This window comes from Gopherus flavomarginatus, chromosome 1, assembly GCF_025201925.1.
Source record: "Gopherus flavomarginatus isolate rGopFla2 chromosome 1, rGopFla2.mat.asm, whole genome shotgun sequence".
In the NCBI taxonomy this organism is placed as follows: Eukaryota; Metazoa; Chordata; order Testudines; family Testudinidae; genus Gopherus; species Gopherus flavomarginatus.
Window position 1 is genome coordinate 304,787,261 of NC_066617.1, and position 20,252 is coordinate 304,807,512.

The 20,252-nt window shown below is 37.8% G+C and overlaps 1 protein-coding gene across 7 annotated transcripts in view; it reads right to left on the minus strand.

Annotated features, from left to right (window-relative positions):
* Positions 1–20,252, minus strand: part of PCDH17 (protocadherin 17) — a 111,164-nt gene that overhangs the window by 57,564 nt on the left and 33,348 nt on the right. Inside the window, exon 4 of one of the 7 annotated variants that reach the window (XM_050947347.1) lies at positions 15,887–16,041. The exons of the other annotated variants lie outside the window; for them this stretch is intronic. Within the exon in view, the coding sequence (XP_050803304.1) occupies positions 15,896–16,041 (146 nt within the window). The 3' untranslated portion in view covers positions 15,887–15,895. The remainder of the gene's footprint in view (positions 1–15,886; positions 16,042–20,252) is intronic. 7 annotated transcript variants of the gene reach the window in all.

The window sequence follows — 20,252 nt, forward strand, 5'->3', positions numbered from 1 at the left end:
TGCTGACGATAGGACGAGAAGCAATGAGCCTAAATTGAAGCAAGAGAGGTTTAGGTTCGACATCAACAAAAACTTCCTAACTGCCAGGGTGGTTAAACACTGGAATAAATTGCTTAGGGAGATTGTGGAATCTTCATCACTGGAGATTTTTAAGAGCAGGTTAGACAAAGACCTGTCAGGGATGGTCTAGATAATACTTATTCTTGCCAGGAATGCAGGGGACTGGACTAGATGACCTCTCGAGGTCCCTTCCAGTCTTATGATTCTATGAAATTATAAAGGAAACCGGATGCACATTTTGTGGCAATCTGAATTGCAATCCAAATTGAAACTGTAGCTGATGTATTTGGAAGCATATGTGCCAGAACTAATTTATGTATTTAGAAACTTGTATAATAAATGAACCAATAATAATCTTATTCAAAAGTATTTTTATTGAGATGTACCTTTGTCTATACACTAATCTAAAGTAGATATAATCACTAAATATAACTTATCATAATTTTCCACTCCTGAAGACAAAGCTCCCAAGAAGGATTAAACACAAGCAAGGAATTGGTAGCTTTTACTGATTACTAACACTGTTAGGATATTCCAGAGAGAACAAAACTAAATATCGGACCTTTCATAAGGCATCTATCTAGTAGAGACAGACACATCTGCCTGACCCTTCAGTAACAGACATGACAATGGGAGATCATTTTCATAAAGAGGTGCTGATAAAGTCAGTCGGGTCACAAGGAAGGCTAAAATCTGAGAAAATGACACAGTGATTATTATTCAACTAATTTTGGACAACAGTTTTGCTGCCATGCTCTTCTGTACTAAGCAGGATTTGAAGATGACATCACACTTCAGATTTCCTCATAGCTTCAACCACTATTGCCTGATTTAGACACACTTTCTAGACAGCCTGTGTGTACATAAACTTTTTAATTCACACAGATGTAGATTTTACAAGCTAAATTTTTGAATTAGTGTCGTAGTAGCTGAATCAGTGTTTACATGCACCTTGATGACAATTTTTATTACACTTGCTTTCATACCATTATTCTAAATGTGAGTGAGCTATTTTAAGTACCAGCTTAGTTCTGCTTAAAACAGGTTTTAAAATATCTACATTAGAAAAAAATTAAAGCAGTTTATCTTAATTTATGTTGGTGAAACCAAATGCTTACTCACTCAACTGCTTATCAACATGCAACAAAAAATGTCTGAAAGATATTGATACAATATGCCCCTTTAAGAAAAACACTGTGCAGTCTGCTTTACTACAGTGCCAAACAAAAAATAGGCATGCCCTTGATGATGAGGAATCATGTCAGAAACAGGGTTAAAAATCCCATAAGTCCAGAGTGAATAAGATTCTAGATATCCTTTCAATAGCTTCACATGACAATTATTATTATATATCACATGATATAATTATTTTAACCTGAAACTCCTTTTATTTTTATTAATTTTATTGATAGTCCTGCTTCCTACCCTTGCTGTAATGACAACACTTAGGTCTTATGTTTATTAAAATGTAATTTTACAATGTATTTTCTGTAAAAATGAATGAATAATTTAATGAATTTTCAAAATACAAGAGATCTGGGGCCAAGTTCAGAAGGGATTGATAAGTTAGTCTCCCTAACACCCACTGGACACATTCTAACTGATGCAGAACAAAGTCTAAGAGAGCACAGAGCATAGAGAAGCCATGTGAAGCTGTACAGTGTGGTAAATTTAAATAGGGTGGAGCAGGGGTCGGCTACCTCTGGCACGCAGCTCGCCAAGGTAAGCACCCTGGCGTGCCGGGCAGTTTGTTTACCTGCTGCGTCGGCAGGTTCGGCTGATCGCAGCTCCCACAGGCTGCGGTTTGCTTCTCCAGGCCAATGGGGGCTGCAGGAAGCGGTGTGGGCTGAGGGACGTGCTAACTGTGGCTTCCCGCCGCTCCCATTGGCCAGGAGCAGCAATCTGTGGCCAGTGGGAGCCGCAATCGGCTGAACCTGCGGATGGGGCAGGTAAACAAACTGGCCCAGCCCACTCAGGGTGCTTACCCTGGCAAGCTACGTGCCAGAGGTTGACGACCTCTGGGGTAGAGACTACTTTAACTTACACTTGGTTCGGAATCCTTTGTGTGTAAGTTATACACACATGGAATCTTTTATACATCAGCAGAGTGAATTGAAGTGTGTGTAAGGGAGCCTAAAATAATGTAATGGGATCTAACTTACAAAATTAAAACAAAAGAAAACTAATGTTAACATCTCCAGGTCAAGAGGTTTTGACTGGTGTACAATACAGCCAGATTTGTTCTGTAGGAAGTTTTTTGATGTACACCCAGAGGGCTAAATATTTGATAATGAGGCAACTTTGAAGATGGGAATTTATGCAACATGATTTTTTTCTTGGGAAGTCCTGTTCTATTTGCCAAATGTGCAGCCCCCTAGTGTATCCTTACATATGTGGGCCTTTTTAGAAGGCAGAATGTTCACTGTTAATAATGTTGATGCTAAGCAGTATTTTGTGATTCTAGTGCAAATAATGATACATGATGAGCTATGATAAATATAGTAGGGCAGGATAGGGCCTCAAGTGTCTTAAATACATATTTATTTAGATTTAATAAGACTGTTTCTGTATGTTTATTAAATGCTGACTGATTCTTAAACACATTTGCCAAGGATTAACAGCTGTTTAAGAATTTAATGAACATACAAGAACTGTCTTAGATTTAATAAGGTTAGATTTAATATTATTGTGAATTATTTCAAACCTCTCAATGATACATTAATTGTTAAAGATTAACATTATGTAAAATATAGATATCATACACTGAAGTTAATCCCTAAATTAATGTTTATAATCATTCATTGGTATTTAATTAACATAACTTTTAACAGCTCAAGTGGTCAGATAAACATGCTAATGATTTTGACTTTTAGTTTGAGTCTCATATACGCTTGGCTACTAGTGAACATTTTCTGTCAATCACTTGAGCAGAGTATTTTGGTGCAATCTGGCTTTTCAGAGCAAAGCTACAGGCAGACCTCAGATTCTAATTTTAAATATTAAATGCACTATTTTTATAGTTTTTGGCACCAGAGATACAAGCCCAAAAGGATTCCAGAGCTAAACAGATGAATATTTAACTATAGCATCAAGAATTAAGGGCCCTATTCTGGTCTCCACTTTTGCAAGTGAAGAATAGCAGAACCTAAGTGTGGGAGCAGGCTCTGATATAGGATGCCTCTTCTCCATAACTTTGTAGAGGCCCTTCCATGGGTAGGTATGCCACAGGTATTACAATTCTGATGTGGAGCAAATAATCACTGTCTCTGGCATCATCTCCCCACTAATTTAGAAAAGATCTGAGGAATAAATTAATGCTTCCATATCCAACAACAACTTCTGCCAGACCCCTGAATGGCCAGTGTGCAAGTCCATGGTAACATAATTCTTGAAGAAACTTTGCTTCTATATTTAGGAGACTGGAAGGCAGAGGACCTCCATGGCCACTGGCAGATGCTGGGACAAACTGCAGATTTTGGAGGCTGAATGTGATTTCCACTTCTTTAGAAGAGCAAACCAAGGAAACTCTCTGAGTTTTAACTCTTGCAATTTCCATGTCTCTACAGATGAATAACCCATCTAGGGGAGAATCTTGGCCTAAGTTTTCATTAGCTTAATTAGTGGAAAAGTTTAACTTTATTCAACTAAACATTCTTTTAAAATTGCTCTCTTTCTTAGGTAACTTAAATTTCCCGGATTTCATTAACAATGTGATGGATATTTTTCTCTCCCTTTTAAAATTAATAATAAATGTTTATTAAGATCTGGACATACTGACAAATAAGTTATTTTACTTTCTTCTCCAATTTTTCATTATGTTTACTTCTCAACTTCTTCCAATAATTTCTACTAAATGTAAATATTAAATAGTCGCAAAACCCATACACAAAAAAATGCTGCTATGCCTCTTTTACTAATCTGTTTCCCTTTTAACACATAAAATCTCACACAAACAGAAGAGACATTTGGCAGAGAAAACTAAAAGTTAAATTATGCTAAATCGATTTACAGCAATAAGGAAGGATTATATTGTATTGATCCAAAACAGGAAAGGGCGGGTCTGCTCTGCCTAACCTGATTAGTCTCTACAGCACACAACAAAGTGCACTTACAACATGGTAAACCTCACTACAACTTAAGTTTATTTAACTGCTCCCAATCTTCAGGATGACTAAACAGATTTCTGCTTTCTTCTTAATTCTTAACAGAGAATTAAAAAATACCACATTTACCAGAAGGCCACACTATGCTGCTTTATGCGTAGGGTTATTCTTAAGGAATCTAAATGTGTCATGGTTATTTGCGTTTTTCTCTTTGGTATTACATACTACATTCCTACTAAGAATAGGAGTACTTGTGGCACCTTAGAGATTAACAAATTTATTTGAGCATAAGCTTTCGTGGGGCTGCAGCCCACGAAAGCTTATGCTCAAATAAAATTTGTTAGTCTCTAAGGTGCCACAAGTATTCCTGTTCTTTTTACGGTTACAGACTAACACAGCTGCAACTCTGAAACCTACATTCCTATCCAGTGGGAGTCGTGATTGGCCAGACCTGTGGACAGGGCAAGTAAACACACTCTGGTTTAGAGAGACTCTGCATCATCACAGCAGTGCAAAATATAGTGTATACAACAGTTTCCGCCTCCAAAATCTCATTCATTCCTATACACTCATGCACCCCCTCCCTAAATTTTACCCTCCTTTCTTAACCACCTACATTCCTCCATACACACAAACACCCGTCTTCCTCCACGCAGCCACTCTTCTGCACCCCTACATTCCTCCAAACACATCTTCCCTAGTTTGCACCCTACCCAGTTGCCTGTCCTCCTTGTTGAGTAGGCTTGATAGTTTTATAAAAAGAAATATTTAGGAGTATGTACAATAGAACAAACGCTATCTTTCATTACTGAAAATGTGTCTGTCAGTGGAAGCTGAAGAATAAAATCTCTTTCAGAGAACCCAAAAATAATTGCTTTTTTTCAAAATGGCCACCATCTTCCACTGTTCTCTATGAGGCTATGGCCTGAGGCTTACCCTCAGTGAGGATGTCCTCTACAAAATAGCCACTGTCTCTCAAAAGGGAATAGAGCCAACGTGCCTTCAGGGAAGATGGTAACCCTCTATGTCTGTCAGAGGTGAATGGAGACAGTGTCCGTCTCTGCTAAGGGCATCCTCTGGCCTCAATCCCATTGAGAACAATGGGAGATGGCAGCCAACTGATCTCAGTTTTTCCTGGAATTCTCTGAAATAGAATATTATTCTTCTGCCTCTGCTGAAGAAGAAACATTCAGGTATGAAGAATAACACCAAAGCATGACAATTATTCCTAAATAAACAATTTTCAAATTGGACTGAACTATTGCAATGTCAAGGGCTCTAGATCAAGAATTCAAAAGCTAAGAAATTCTAAAAGTTAAGGTTGCAACATTAACTCTGCCATGTTGCACATATAATATGGTACAATTTTCATTAATAATAAATACAGTAGAACCTCAAGAGTTATGAACACCAGAGTTATGAACTGATCAGTCACCCACACATCTCATTTGGAACGAGAAGTACACAATCAGGCAGCAGCATAGACAAAAAAATAAAATAAGAAAGCAAATACAGTAAGTACAGTACTGTGTTAAATGTATACTAAAAAAATAAAGGGAAAGTTTAAAAAAAATTTGCAAAGGTAAGGAAACTGCTTCTGTGCTTGTTTAATTTAAATTAAGATGGTTAAAAGTATCATTTTTCTTCTGCATAGTAAAGTTTCAAAGCTGTATTAAGTCAATGTTCAGTTGTAAACTTTTGAAAGAACAACCATAACATTTTGTTCAGAGTTACAAACATTTCTGAGTTATCAAAAACTTCCATTCCCAAGGTGTTTCGAACTCTGAGGTTCTACTGTGGTAATGTTTTGCACTGAAAAACTGAGAGAGCAGAAAAAAATTGTCGCAGCCCTAAAGCCTATGCTCAAACATGGCATCTGTTTGGCCAACTGTCGGTCAAAAGGTCACATTGGTACCGTGTGCAACACCGTAGTGCTGTGTGCCTATTCCCGCTTTTTTCCCTGGTCACCTAAGGGTCAGGCTAGTGCCGTGTGCAAAAATACCAGTGTACCTGTTCTCGAACTTTCTGTCGGTCAAAAGGTCAAGTTGGTGCTGTGTGCAAAAGCATAGGGCTGTGTGCAAAAGTAGTGTGCCAGGTGTAGCTCCTATTAACGTAGAGGGCACCAGCTTGGAACCTGGCTGGTGAAGGAGCTAGGGACCAATCAGATGCTGACACGAGTAAGAGTGTCCAAATAAAATTGTATCTCGCGCCAAAATCTACAGGTGTATCCGCGGGTTAGCTGGAAGGCCTGACCACCCTTCCAGCCAGGGTCTCCTACAGATTTAGCTGGCTCGCGTCATGTCATTTTGGTTTTTTGGATTACTTCCCCTCCCCAATTTGCCATGTCCTCGGTGTCTGTACTGCTGGTCAGCTGCGCCTGGAGTGTGGTATGTGCATTTTAATTTCTGTAGATATTCTGTTTAATTTCTCCCCTTTTACCCTTCCCTTACTTGGTACCAAGTTGTGTATATAGTATATGAGAGTCAAATTGTTGTATTAATTGCTATTGTGGTTAGTTGGTGTATTTTTATAGTATTCAATTAATATGTGTACAGTTTACTTGGTTTGTGTATCTGCTCTGGTTTTTAGTGAGCAGTTGATTATAGACTGCTTGGTTTCTTGTTGTTGGATGTAAATAGACTGTTTCAAGTTCTGTGTATATTCCTGTTCTGATAGTTTTGTTAGTTGGTAAAAGTGCTCCTCCCCAGCCCAAGATGCAACTCATTCCCCATTAATAAACAACCACTTGGTTTTGAATTACAATCTGTTTTTCGTTTTGATTTTCCTCTCTCAATCAAATCCTTACTCGAACCTGCATTGGTCTTGGACAAAAATGACGTATGCAATGTTGCCAATTGACGGTGCTCAAAGCAATTTTAACTTTTCTTTGCTAGAGGTCACAATCTCAAAGCCTTGCCTAAAGAAGTTCAGCCAGAATATTTTTAATGGAAAAAGCATTTTTTCACCCCTTTAAAAATCAAAACAGCTGAAGGGAATTAGTTAAAACTCTCTGAACTTTCTTTGGACAGATAGCAAGTATTTAAAAAATCAGTCCAAAAGCATAGGAATTTAACCGAAATTGTTTTGCAACTATTCTCATTGCCAGTCCTCTCTAAACCTGTTAGAAGTATATCCTAAGAATATACTGTTAATCACACATGCAGATTTTACACTATCAATGGAATATTGCTGGAAAAGAGATGGGAAGCTGGTATTTTATGAAATAATTATTGCAAAGATGCAGCAGACAATTTTCAAAGTTACACAGCAAATAAAAAGATATTCCTTCTTCAGATTAGGAAAAAATATTGATAATATTATAAATTTACAGACCAAAGGCCAAATACTAGAAATGGAGCAAAGCCCTTTAATGCGGGCTTTGCTCACAGTAACAAAAAAGTCACAGGGCTAAAGGTCAGAATCCTCAACATCAACAGCCCACAGACCCTAGGAATGGAGCAATAGAAACAACACATGCTTTTCCTGTATGTGGGGTTTAGGAACAGTGGATTTGTATAGTGCAGGGGTTGGCAGCCTCTAGCATGTGGCTCACCAGGGTAAGCACCCTGGCAGGCTGGGCCAGTTGGTTTACGTGCCGTGGTTCGCCATCCCAGGCCAATGGGGGTGGCAGGAAGCGGCGTGGGCGAGGGATGTACTTACCCTGGCGAGCCGTGTGCCAGAGGTTGCCGACCCCTGGGATAGTGGCCACTCACATTGCAGAGATTGTCATAGAGATTTTCTTCACAGTATGAAAGGTGATGCTGTCCTTCTGCTGCACCTGGCCTGCACAGCTTTTAAGAATCATTGAACCTTATTTGGGCAGGTGAGGCATCCAAGGATTTGGCCCAAAGAGACTGCCAAACTTCAGTTTTTACATAAAAACTGGTTTGAGTTATGCAAGCTCACAATAACCCACAAGGAGGAGGGCTGAAGTTAAATATTCTGTTAAAACCGCCAAGCCTTCCTATATTAGGTTTTTCTAAGGTCCCCATTAATGCACAATTTATTTAAAAAAACACTAACATTTTAAATCTTTCCTCTTATAAAACACTCTCTCACTTTGGTAGGGTAGAGATATTGTACACTAAGTTTTATCCAGCAGCAGTTTTTCCCCTAGAATTATTAAACTTCACAAACACAGAGGTTAACTAACTGCCCTGGCACAAGAGCACACTTGCAAACTGCATTCACTTTTAGAGTCTGGGAACAGTTATAAGAAATGCACAAGTTCGAATTTTTCACACTGCTCCTATAATTCAAAATAAACTGGGATTTTTTAAATAATCAACTTTCAGAAACTGTTGGTTAATAACATACTATTAAAGAAAAAGTTAACATCTGAAATATTAGGAGTTGTGGGTTATATGTTGCTTGATTGCCTTGATTTCAATGCGACTATTCATGTGAATATGGCTAGCAGAATTTGGTCCTAAATTTGTAGAACACATTTACAGATTTAAATACAGATTTTCTGATGTCACAGCATAACTTTGTTACATTGGGCATATGCTCCCCTCCATTCTGTGTAGCATAAGGGAGCAGATGGTATTAAATGTAGCTTGGCATGCTACACAGGGGCTGCTATGCAGGATCACCCCCTAGTAACATGCAGCCACTATCAGCTCCTTTAGAGAAAACAGACAGCAGAGCAGCAACATAAAAAAAGGGCATGTCACCTTCAGGAAAGGGTAGTAGTCAGGGAACATCTTTTATACATGGAGTGTTCTCGATGTAAAGAACTGTAACATGATGAAATATGCACCAGAAGTTTCTGCTGCTCTCAGGAGCAATAAGTCTCTTTCCCAACATATGAAGCCCACTCGGGGCAGGGAGGTTACATCAGTACAGCTGCTGGGATGAAGAGGAAGTGGTAGCAGGACATAGAAGCCAGCTCAGCTGCCATTTTGGATTTTGGGGTAGCTGATAAGTGCATTGAGTACATATCCATACACATTGAGTACTTATACATCAGCAACCCTGGGGTTTAAACCCAACTTGTAATTAGTATTAATCAGTAAATGTTGTTACAGCACTGTGTCTAAGCAAAGCCCTTTATAAAGGCTAAATATTATTATTATATTCCATGGATTCTTGCCTCGGAGCACTCACCAGTCCACACCTCCTGCCAGTTCTGCACCACAGCCAGCCACATGTCATAGAGGAGAGGATGCTCACTGACAAAAAGCCTTGGGATTATTCAATGCAAATTTTCCCTTTCTGTGATTTTAATGGAGGAAGGGAGGATATGGCCCACCATCATATTTAATTATGTACATGCTCTAATTATGTAATTTAAATAACTGGATACATACACAGACATAGACACATACTTTTAAATAAAACTGAATTCCATACAAGAAACTATAATAAAGGAAGGGAAAGTTATAATATAAGCCCACCAAAACAAGAACTTTCTCAGAAAAAGAGTAAAGGGTACAATCATGTCACAAGAATACGGGTTTTATAAAGTCACCATGAATTTACATGTGTGTGCCTAAAATTTCTATTCACAAAAGTAAGCACAACAGAATAGCTGTTTACTACACAGAAAAATATATAAAACCTAAAACAATAAGAACTGTCTCTTTTTTGGTTGCCTTGTTCCAAAGTTGTTGATCTCTCAATGCCCTCACTTTTCTTTCCATTTACAGAAAGAATCTGAAAGAACATTGTTAGCTCAAGATAATAATTTTGACACAGAAGTGCTTCATCTTACTGAGCACTGTGAGCCTTTTCTCTGCTTTTCTTGCAGTAAAAAAGCACAAAGCTCTACTATGTGAAATACTTATGAATTCCAAGAACAAATCACAGTACTATGAGTTTGTACCTGACTACAGCTAAGGTGGTTTCAAAATAAGGATTACAGAAAAAGGTATAGAGGCTTAAACTGGGGGTGAGGGTATTAAGGAGTGAGTGGCGGGGGCTGGAGGGGAGAGGAGATGACTTCTGCATTTCTAGCTTTCAGAAATACATATAGAAATGAGCATCTACAGTATAGTTCCCAAACCTTACCCTTTATACCCAGAGTTCAAACACAAGACCTGTTGTTAAACAGTTGTGAGCTTGAAAAATATCTTAGGTACTGATGTGCAAACAAGCACATCAAGCAAACAGCATTTGAAATGGAGTAAAATTTATCCAGGTCAGGTTTCAATCCCTTCCCCTTTAAGAATTCATCAGCATCATATAGCAAATTAATCTGGTGCTGAAACTTTGTCTATAAAATAAAAACATAAAGATATAGAAGCAAAAATATGGAAAACATTTCACAACTGACCCTTCAAATATCAGGGCTGGGTTGCCAGTCCCACAGGACAAGTCTTCTTTCCCACAGCCAATGGGGAGAAGGTCCCTGGAGGAGAGGAGCAGACTGGCAGGCTTGGAGTAGAACTGGGCTGTCTGGCCTGGCTAACCTCCAGTTAAAAAGGAAGGTGAATTGTTGGGAGAAAAAACGAAGTACCCTGTAAAATGTTGTCTGACAAAGTGGCATAACATAGCAATTGGTGCACATACAGTGCCCTGCTGTCTGATTATCCCCTTTGTATTGCAAAGACACATTTCTGTTTCCAGATAGATACACAAGTACTTTTCGGTATGTTTTGAAAGTCAGTCATAAGAGAGTTTCCCCCTATTTTTTTTTGCCTAAATAGCTTTATTTAGTTTCTCCCATATACTTAAGTACACTGTCAATACACCAAGATATCCTAGTGAGCTCAAACAAAATGAAACATGCCCTTGGTTGAAAAGCTGGTCTGGATGAACCCAACTTCAGTTAAAATGCAGCTTGTCGTAATAGTAGATAAAGGTATTCTCATGCAAAGTGTGCTGCTCATTGACTCTTCAACTCCTGTAACATCTGCCTAAATTTATCTGTTTTATATATAATATAAAGGCAGTAAATAGATAGAAACACTAACCTGACCCCTTCTCCCATCAGCGGGTCAACACTTCATATAATTATTCTGCCCATTTTTCTCATAGCATCCTTTTCCTCATCCCACTCCCCCTTTGTTCCCACTGCCAGAACTCCCAAAAGCTTCAAAGACTTGAGGGAAGCATATTGGTGGAGGGAGGCAGCATGCGGGAATTCTCTTGTCTTTATGGCAGAAACCCAGCATAGAGGCTTGGACCCTGCTTCTCAGCAGCTGTTATTGTCTCCTAGCCTGACATCACAAAATGCCATCCGAAAACCTACACTCAATACGGAATTGAGACTGAAAATGAAGAATTTCAATCTAAAAATTAAGTGATAGACTCGAGTTTAAAAGCAAAACATGCAAACAAAAAGGGGATTCATTATTAAAGGACTTTTAAAGGAATGGGACAAAAAAACAAAAACAAACCCTTCCTCTTGCAATATAATAAACACACTGTACATCCTCCAGTTCAGTAAATACGAGCTGGATGTCAGACAGGCTCAGGCTTAGTTTTGTTCAAAATATAATTTGGGGGTAGGTTCTCCCATCATATAAGATACAGAAATAGATACTTCTCAGAATCATACATTTTAGATGTTACGATCATCTGGTCTGGCCTCCTGCATAACAAAGGCCACATAATTTCATTCAATAATTCTTGCATCTAGCCCAACAACTTGTAGCTGAACTATGCTAAAGCATATTTTTTATACTCATTGGCCTTACAGGAGAGGCCACTATGAAATATTAGTGGGGCAGTACATTTACAGAGACTAGTTCAGATCTATATTTTTGGTCAGAAACTCTTTTGGTCAGAAAGTCTACCTTTAAAATCCTTGAACAAATATTTAGTGCTATAAGCATTCAAAATGGACAGCTTACAAGATTCAACAGGAGAACCTTTTAAGCAAAAGTGGACTTCGGCAAAGCCATTTGAGTATTATTATTACCAAAAATGCTAGATGATTGTCTCAAAAGCAGTATTACACCAATGGAAAGTCACAATGTTCAGTCTGTTCATTGCACCTAGGACTTTCATGAGCAGGACGCGGCCAGTGGTACAGTTGATCAGATTCGCAAGCTTAGAAGTGCTGTTTTCTTGAACAATCTACTGATAAGAACATAAGAATGGCCATACTGGGTCAGACCAATGGTCCATCTAGCCCAGTATCCTGTCTTCTTACAGTGGCCAATGACAGACATTTCAGAGGGAATGAACAGAACAGGAAATCATCAAATTATCTATCCCATTTCCCACTCCCAGCTTCTGCAAACAGAGGCTATGGACACTTCAGAGCATGGTTTTGCATCTGTGCCCACCCTGGCTAATGGCCATTGATGGACCTACCCTCCATGAACCTATCTAGTTCTCTTTTGAACCCTGTTATAGTCTTGGCCTTCACAAAATCCCCTGAAAAGGAATCCCACAGGTTGACTGTGCATTGTGTGAATAAATACTTCCTTTTATTTGTTTTAAACCTGCTGCCTATTAATTTCATTTGGTGACCCCTAGTTCTTGTGTTATGAGAAGTAAATAACACTTTCTAATTTATTTTCTCCACACCAGTCATGATTTTATAGACCTCTATCACATTCCTCCTAAGTCATCTCTTTTCCAAGCTAAAAAGTCGTCAACTTATCTCTTCTCGTATGGAACTTGTCCCATACCCCTAATCATTTTTGTTGCCCTTTTCTGTACCTTTTCCAGTTCCAATATATCTTTTTTGAGATGGGAAGACCACATCTGCACACAGTATTCAAGATGTGGACATACCATGGGTTTATATACAGGCAATATGATATATGCTGTCTTATTATCTATCCCTTTCTTAATAATTTCCAACATTTTGTTAGCTTTTTTAACTGCTGCTGCACACTGAGTGTATGTTGTCAGAGATCTATCCACAATGACTGAAAGATCTCTTTCTTGAGGGTAACAGCTAATTAAGACCCCATCATTTTATAAAAGCAGCAAAAAGTCCTGTGGCACCTTATAGACTAACAGACACATTGGAGCATGAGCTTTCGTGGGTGAATACCCACTTCATCGGTGGGTATGCTTTTACAGATCCAGACTAACATGGCTACCTCTCTGATACTTGACATCATTCTATATGGATCATTGGGATTATGTTTACCAATGTGCATTACTTTGCATTTATCAACACTGAATTTCATCTGTCATTTTGTTGCCCAGTCATCTAGTTTTGTGAGATCCCTTTGTAACTCTTCACAGTCTGCTTTGGACTCAGCTATCTTGAGTAGTTTTGTATCACCTGAAAATTTTGCCACCTTACTTTTTACCCCTTTTTCCAGATCATGGATGAATATGTTGGACAGTACTGGTCCCAGTACAGACCCTTGGGGGACATCACTATTTGATACTCTCCATTCTGAAAACTGACAATTTATTCCTATCCTTTGTTTCCTATCTTTTAACCAGTTAATGATCCATGAGAGCACCTTCCCACGATAGCTTACTTTGCTTAAGAGCCTTTGGTGAGGGACCTTGTCAAAGGCTTTATGAAAATCTAAGTACACTATATTCACTGGATCACCCTTGTCCATATGCTTGTTGACCCCCTCAAAGAATTCTAGTAGATTGGTGAGTCATGACTTCTCTTTACAAAAAATATGTTTACTTCCCCAATAAATCATGTTAATCTATGTGGCTGACAATTCTGTTCTTTACTATAGTTTCAACCAATTTGCCTGGTACTGAATTTAGGCTTACCAGTCTGTATTTGTCAGAATTGCCTCTGGAGCCTTTTTGCAAAATTGGTATCACATTAGCTACTCTCCAGTCATCTTGCACAGAAGCTGATTTAAATGATAGGTTATATACTACAGTTAGTAGCGCTGAAATTTCACATTTGAGTTCCTTCAGAATTCTTGGGTGAATACCATCTTGTCCTGGTGACTTATTACTGTTTAATTTATCAGTTGTTCCAAAACTTTCCTCTAATGGCAAAGCAGTCGGGACAGTTCGTCAGATTTGTCATATAAAAAGAATGGCTCAGGTTTGGAAATCTCCCTCACATCCTCAACCGTGAAGACTTTATCTTCTTTGAGTGCTCCTTTAGCATCTCGATCATCCAGTAGCCACACTGGTTGTTTAGCAGGCTTCCTGTTTCTGATGTACTTTTTTTTTCTGTTACTTTTTGAGTCTTTGTCTAGCTTTTCTTCCAAATTCTTTTTCGGCCTTCCTAGGTATATTTTTATACTTCACTTGCCAGAGTTTATGCTCCTTTCTATTTTCTCAATGGGATTTAAGTTCCACTTTTTAAAGGATTCCTTTTTGTCTCTATCTGCTTCTTTTACTTCATTGTTTAGGCATGTTGGCATTTATTTGGTCCTCTTACTATGTTTTTTTAATTTGGGGTATACATTTAAATTGAGCCTCTATTATGGTATCTTTAAAAAGTTTCCATAGAGTTTGCAGGGATTTCAGTTTTGGCACTGTACTTTATAATTTCTGTTTAATTAACTTCCTCATTTTTGTGTAGCTGCCCTTTTTGAAATTAAATGGTACCAGGGTGGGCTGCTTTGGTGTTTCTCCCTCCCCCACAAAGGGATGTTAAATTTTATTATGCTATGGTCACTATTACCAAGCGGTTCAGCTATGTTAACCTCTTGGACAAGATCCTCTACTATTGTGGGTTCCAAGAAGCAGTCATTTAAGGTGTCAAGAAACTTTATCTCTGCCTCCCATCCTGATGTGACATGTATCCAGTCAGATAATTGAAACTCCCATTATTACTGAGTTTTTTTTTTAAATTTTTATAACCTTTCTAATCTCCCTGAGCACTTCACAGTCACTATCACCATCCTGGTCAGGTGGTCAGTAGTATATCCCTACTGCTATATTCTTATTATTCAAGCATGGACTTACTATCCATAGAGATTCTATGGTACAGTTTGGTTCATTTAAGATTTTTACTTCATTTGACTCTATGCTTTCTTTCATATATAGCACCATTCCCCCACCAGTACGACCTATTCTGTCCTTCTGATATATTTTGCACCTTGGTATTACTGTGTTACATTAGTTATGCTCATTCCATTAAGTTTCTCTGATGCCTATTATGTCAATACCCTCATTTAGTATGAGCCCTCAAGTTCACCCACCTTAGACTTCTAGCGTTTGTACATAAGTGCTTTAAAAAAAATTCACTTTTTAGCTGTGTGCCATTATGTAACGTAATTGAATGGGACTCTTTCATTTGACTGTTTCTCATCAGATCCTACTCACTGCAGAAAATTAAGAAACCTTTGGAGCTGATCATAAAAGCCATAAATAAATAATAAAAGTCACAGTGGGTTCTAAGTCTGAAACTAAAATCCCCATCGTTCAAATGATACCGCATTACCCAAATATGTCATGTGGTGTTGGTAACTGATTTGGTCAGAGACAGCTGGCTAGATAGGTCGTTTCATTGATACAGCAGCTTTGTTGCTAGCATTTCCCATAGCAACTGCTTACATAAAACTACTGATGTGCTTGCTTAAAACACAGAAGTCAGAAAAGGAGTGGGAATACCAGGGAATGTATGGTAAGGAACAAATCTGATAGGGATAAAACCCCATTTCTTTTGGGCACTATCAAATAGTTTCTATACTCTATAGTTCTAAAAACTGATATTTCTAAATCAGAATGAGAAAAGGCTCTGGAACATCAAAAGGTAAGAGACTCTATGTATAAACAAGCTGGCATTGCTCTGGGTCTGGATAACACTGAATCAGATGAAAGTGAAGAATGGGTATTGCGTGCAAGTCCTGACATACAACAGCAAGGTAGTCTCTTACCTGACCATGTTAGGGGTAACCAAGTTGGAGTGGATGATACTCTTGGACATAAAGATTCTTAGGTGGCGTCAGAACAAGTAGTGCAGTCTGACAGCTATTCACATTCTGGGCACAGAGAGAATGTGATAGAAGATGTTCTGTCCGGGGGGGAAAACCTATGGGAGGAAGCAATGTTGAACAAAATATTTCACAGGTTGTGTCAGTTTTTGGGGGACTCCCAACCTGAATTAGTTTCTCAGCAGAGGCAATCACCAAACTGTGAAAAGGAATTTCTCCACAATCTTCTTGTTTGGATATCTCATTAAATTAATGCACTTGAATAACAACCCATCATTCCAAATGGCACAAAAAGCATTGGTGATGGTGTCAGACAGCAGAACAGAATTGTGCCTAATCTTTCCTCACTGACCATCAAGGGCTGATTTTCAATCAATTAAATAGATCCCAATGGCTTTTAATTATCCTGGGGATCTCAGGAATTGTGACAAGACTATCAAGGGGGAAATCAGAAAAATTCTTGGTTAAACATTCTTATAATCTCATGCTTACTATTGGGGAATCAATGCAGAGTACTGGATTTTAAGAACCAATTATCACACTCTTGCTCAAAGAGTGGAAAAAATCAACAAACAAGCTACAACAGACTTTAAGGGACTTTGTTCTGTGGACGAACTCAAGAGTTCAGAATATTCTTTCAGATGTTAAAACACTGATAATGTTTTTGTTATAAGATTGTTGCAGGTAGGCCTACTTCAGTTAAGATGCATATGTATTTTTGTTGTAAGAAGAAAGAAGTATTATATTTTGCAGTTGATGCTTTAGTATCTCTTATTTTTCTTGGGTGTTCATTTTTCTCTTTTTATACTGGTTAGCTGTAATGTGTAAATTAGGGAAAACTGTACCCTCTTGCAGAGAAACCTGGTAAGTAGATTATTGGGTTTAAAGGAGTCTCTGACATGAATCTTGAAGAATTTCCTTCTAATTTTCCTCTCAGGAGGCTCCTCTGTCCTTTCTTTTCTCTCAAGAATAATGTTATTGTTAAGTAGGCAATAGCATTTATGCAAACTCCTCCTATGAGGTGTGGATGAAAAGCAAACTTTGATACCATATATTTGAAATTCTGATACCACACTTTGTGTCACAGCAAATATTGAACAAGACTATCAGATTCAGAGAGACTTGATCTCAAAAGTAATTTTGACAATACCATAAAAAAATAGTTTTATGTAGGAAAAAGTAGGGATGTAAACCAAAACAGAAATGAAATAGAAATCCTGCAGCATTCTAACCAGGAAAAGGATTTAGGGGTTATTAGAAAAAAATCCAGCTTTGTGGATAGCTGAAAGAAATGGAAAATAGATTTCTAGGATGCACTAACAGAAGGATGGAATACAAATTATTTCGCTATTGTACTAGCCATTTTCTAGATATCATTTAGAATATGATTTTCAGTTCTGGTCACCTTTTCCAGGAAAATATATTATTGCCCTTATGTTTAAATCATAGGCATCCAAAAGGATGATTCCAGTATTTAAAAAATACTATTGAAAACAAAAGTACTATGAGCTATTTCAGTTGGAGCAGTAAAGACTTTCAAAGTAACTTAACAGGAACTGTTCAAAACTGTTAAAAGTGTTTAACAGTTCAAACTGTCCTGTCTGGTGAAAGGGTTAAAATAACTCAGGGATACAACCTAAAAATGAGGCATAAACAAAAAATTCTGGCAAAACCATAAGCATATTAAATAAGTTGCTTAGTAAGAATAGTGAATCAGATAGTGTAAATAAGTTTAAAAGACAGCTAGACATTTTTATAGAAAGAGAGGACTGAAGTATACAGCAGGATGGTTTCACTGGAATAAGTGAATGGAGACATGCTTGTTTGGTACACAAGACTTATTGTTCCAGTGACTTTTTTAAAAGTGTGTGGGATTTTTTTTCCATTGAGGCTAAATGTCTAGTTTTGATAAAAATGCCCTCATTTGCAGTTTCTCTCATATTTAATAGTATTCAGGCCAGCGCAAAACAAAAAGTGCCATCTGTAGACTTTCCCTTCAAAATCAAACTTTCTCAACAGCAGATGTATTGGGGCTTTGCTTGCCACTGTTTCTTTCCTTTGGTGGAAGCTGAAAAGTGAGCCGGGTTGCACAGATCCTCATATCCAGCCAGAAGCTATTTCTACTCTAGACATTTTTCTCATAAAATTTCCCATTTTGCTACCACTGTGTGGCTGTACAAGTGGTAGCATAAGTGTAGATCAACCAGTGACATTTAAGTGTCATTTAGACCTGCTCTGTGCCAGGTTAGATGACACAGTTGTTAACATATCAGTAACCAGTTCACACTAAGAACAGAGAGTCCTGTGGCACCTTTAAGACTAACAGATATATTGGAGAATAAACTTTCCTGGGTGAATAGCTTATGCTTCAATACATCTGTTAGTCTTAAAGGTGCCACAGGACACTCTGTTGCTTTTTACAGATCCAGACTAACACGGCCACCCCTCTGATACTCAGTTCACACTAGTGTTCCCGCTGCTGTTACCATGGCTGGGCCTGGAGCTACACTTCAGATAGGAATGCTTGGAAATTCTATACAAAAGTTTGCAGACACAAACTCAGGCCAAGAGTTTCAAAACCCTAACATTAGGTTCCTGAATCCATATAAGCACTATCTGATATTAAAAAGTGCTGAACACCTAAAAATTATAATTGACCTCAGATCAACAAAAGCAACAGCATTTTAAATCTATTTAAACAAACACCACCTGGCTAAAATTTTTGTTACAAATTGATGGTTTTCCATCCTTGAATGCAAACTAGAACGATGACAGAGCCAGTAATTTCGCTACCACTTTGAGTTCTGGTCTATACAGCTGGTTTTTGGTCACTCTTCCATTTCCTTTACCCTGGAAGTCAATTTTTCTTTATGGAAAACAAGACCATTTTCTTTCACTATCTTACTTGTCATACGTCTCCTCCCACAAACTAGCCTTTTCGTTCAAAAAACAAAATCTGTTTTCTGAAGAGAAAGAATACACTGATGCAGGTACAATTACTGAGCCCAATACTGCTTGCATTAAAATCAACAGTAAAACAATCACTGACTCGGTAGGAACAGAATTGGGCTTTTGGGCTTCATTCCTGCAACGATCTCTCCATGGATGAACCTCTGTGTCCATATGAAGTTCAATGAAGGTTTGGAACCTTAGTCTACATAACTCTACCATCCATTTTGTTACTGAAGAACTCACAGGAAACAACAAATGAATAGCATCACCCTTTTAAATTACATTTGAAAAATAGCTCCCTTTGACATCTCTCTGTTTACATTTAATTTGTTGTGCAACTCCCCCCGCCTCCAAAAAAACCAGATTTATCTAAATGTTTCCTGATGATATTCAGCAACAGATTGCACTTAACATTCAGAGTTCAATTTCTGGATAAAAAGAAACTGAGGAAGTAATATGAGCCAATTGCATGAGTAGTTTTTTGATTAATAGGACCCCTCATCTAGATATGATGACAAATGCAAACTTCTGAATAGCTCTTTGCATGATTACAAAAATAAGCAATATGAATGGCTGAATAAATTTGCTTACTAGTCTTTTTGTAATCTGACCTGTACCTGGGTTGATGTGTATAACATGTTGCTGCACAAAATGCAATAATACAAACTCTGTCTTTTAACTCTTTTCTAAAAATGCACCTGTTTTGTTTAGATTATTAAAACATAACTTTCCTAATTCCACTTTTTTTCAGTCTTTTGGAATTCCATTGTACTTTCAGGTTACCTGTTATGTTGAAGCCTGGAGACCCTGTCCTCTGTTTTCTATACAAAAACTGAGAAACTTAGATCCGTGTTCAAACAGTTTCTTTTTTTTTTTTTTAAAAAGTCCAGCACTGCATCTTTATACAGATCAATGTCCAATTATAAGTAGAGTCACTGTGGTAAAAGGTCAGGAAAAAAATAATCTTTCTGGCATTTATTACTTGGAAAACAAGGCCTTGTATGAGGTCAACCCTCCAATACACACAGAATAAATTATACTGCAGCATTATAAATATTGTACACAACAAAAATTATATTGCAATCTCAACATGACCAGAAAAATGAAGTAGAGCATGTATTTGCTGATGAATGTGCTACAGATCAGAGGATGCTAGAGGCAAAAATCTAATTCCAATTAATAAAAAGCTTATAATGTATTTCTGCTTAATTATAAATACAGCTTCTCATTAAGAATGACTTAATTAATCAATTTTTAAATATCCTTAACACTATGAATCACTTTCCACACAACAGACTAAAATCACTAACAGATATGTGACAGTAAATTCAAAAGAATTCATTTGTTCATTTCCTCA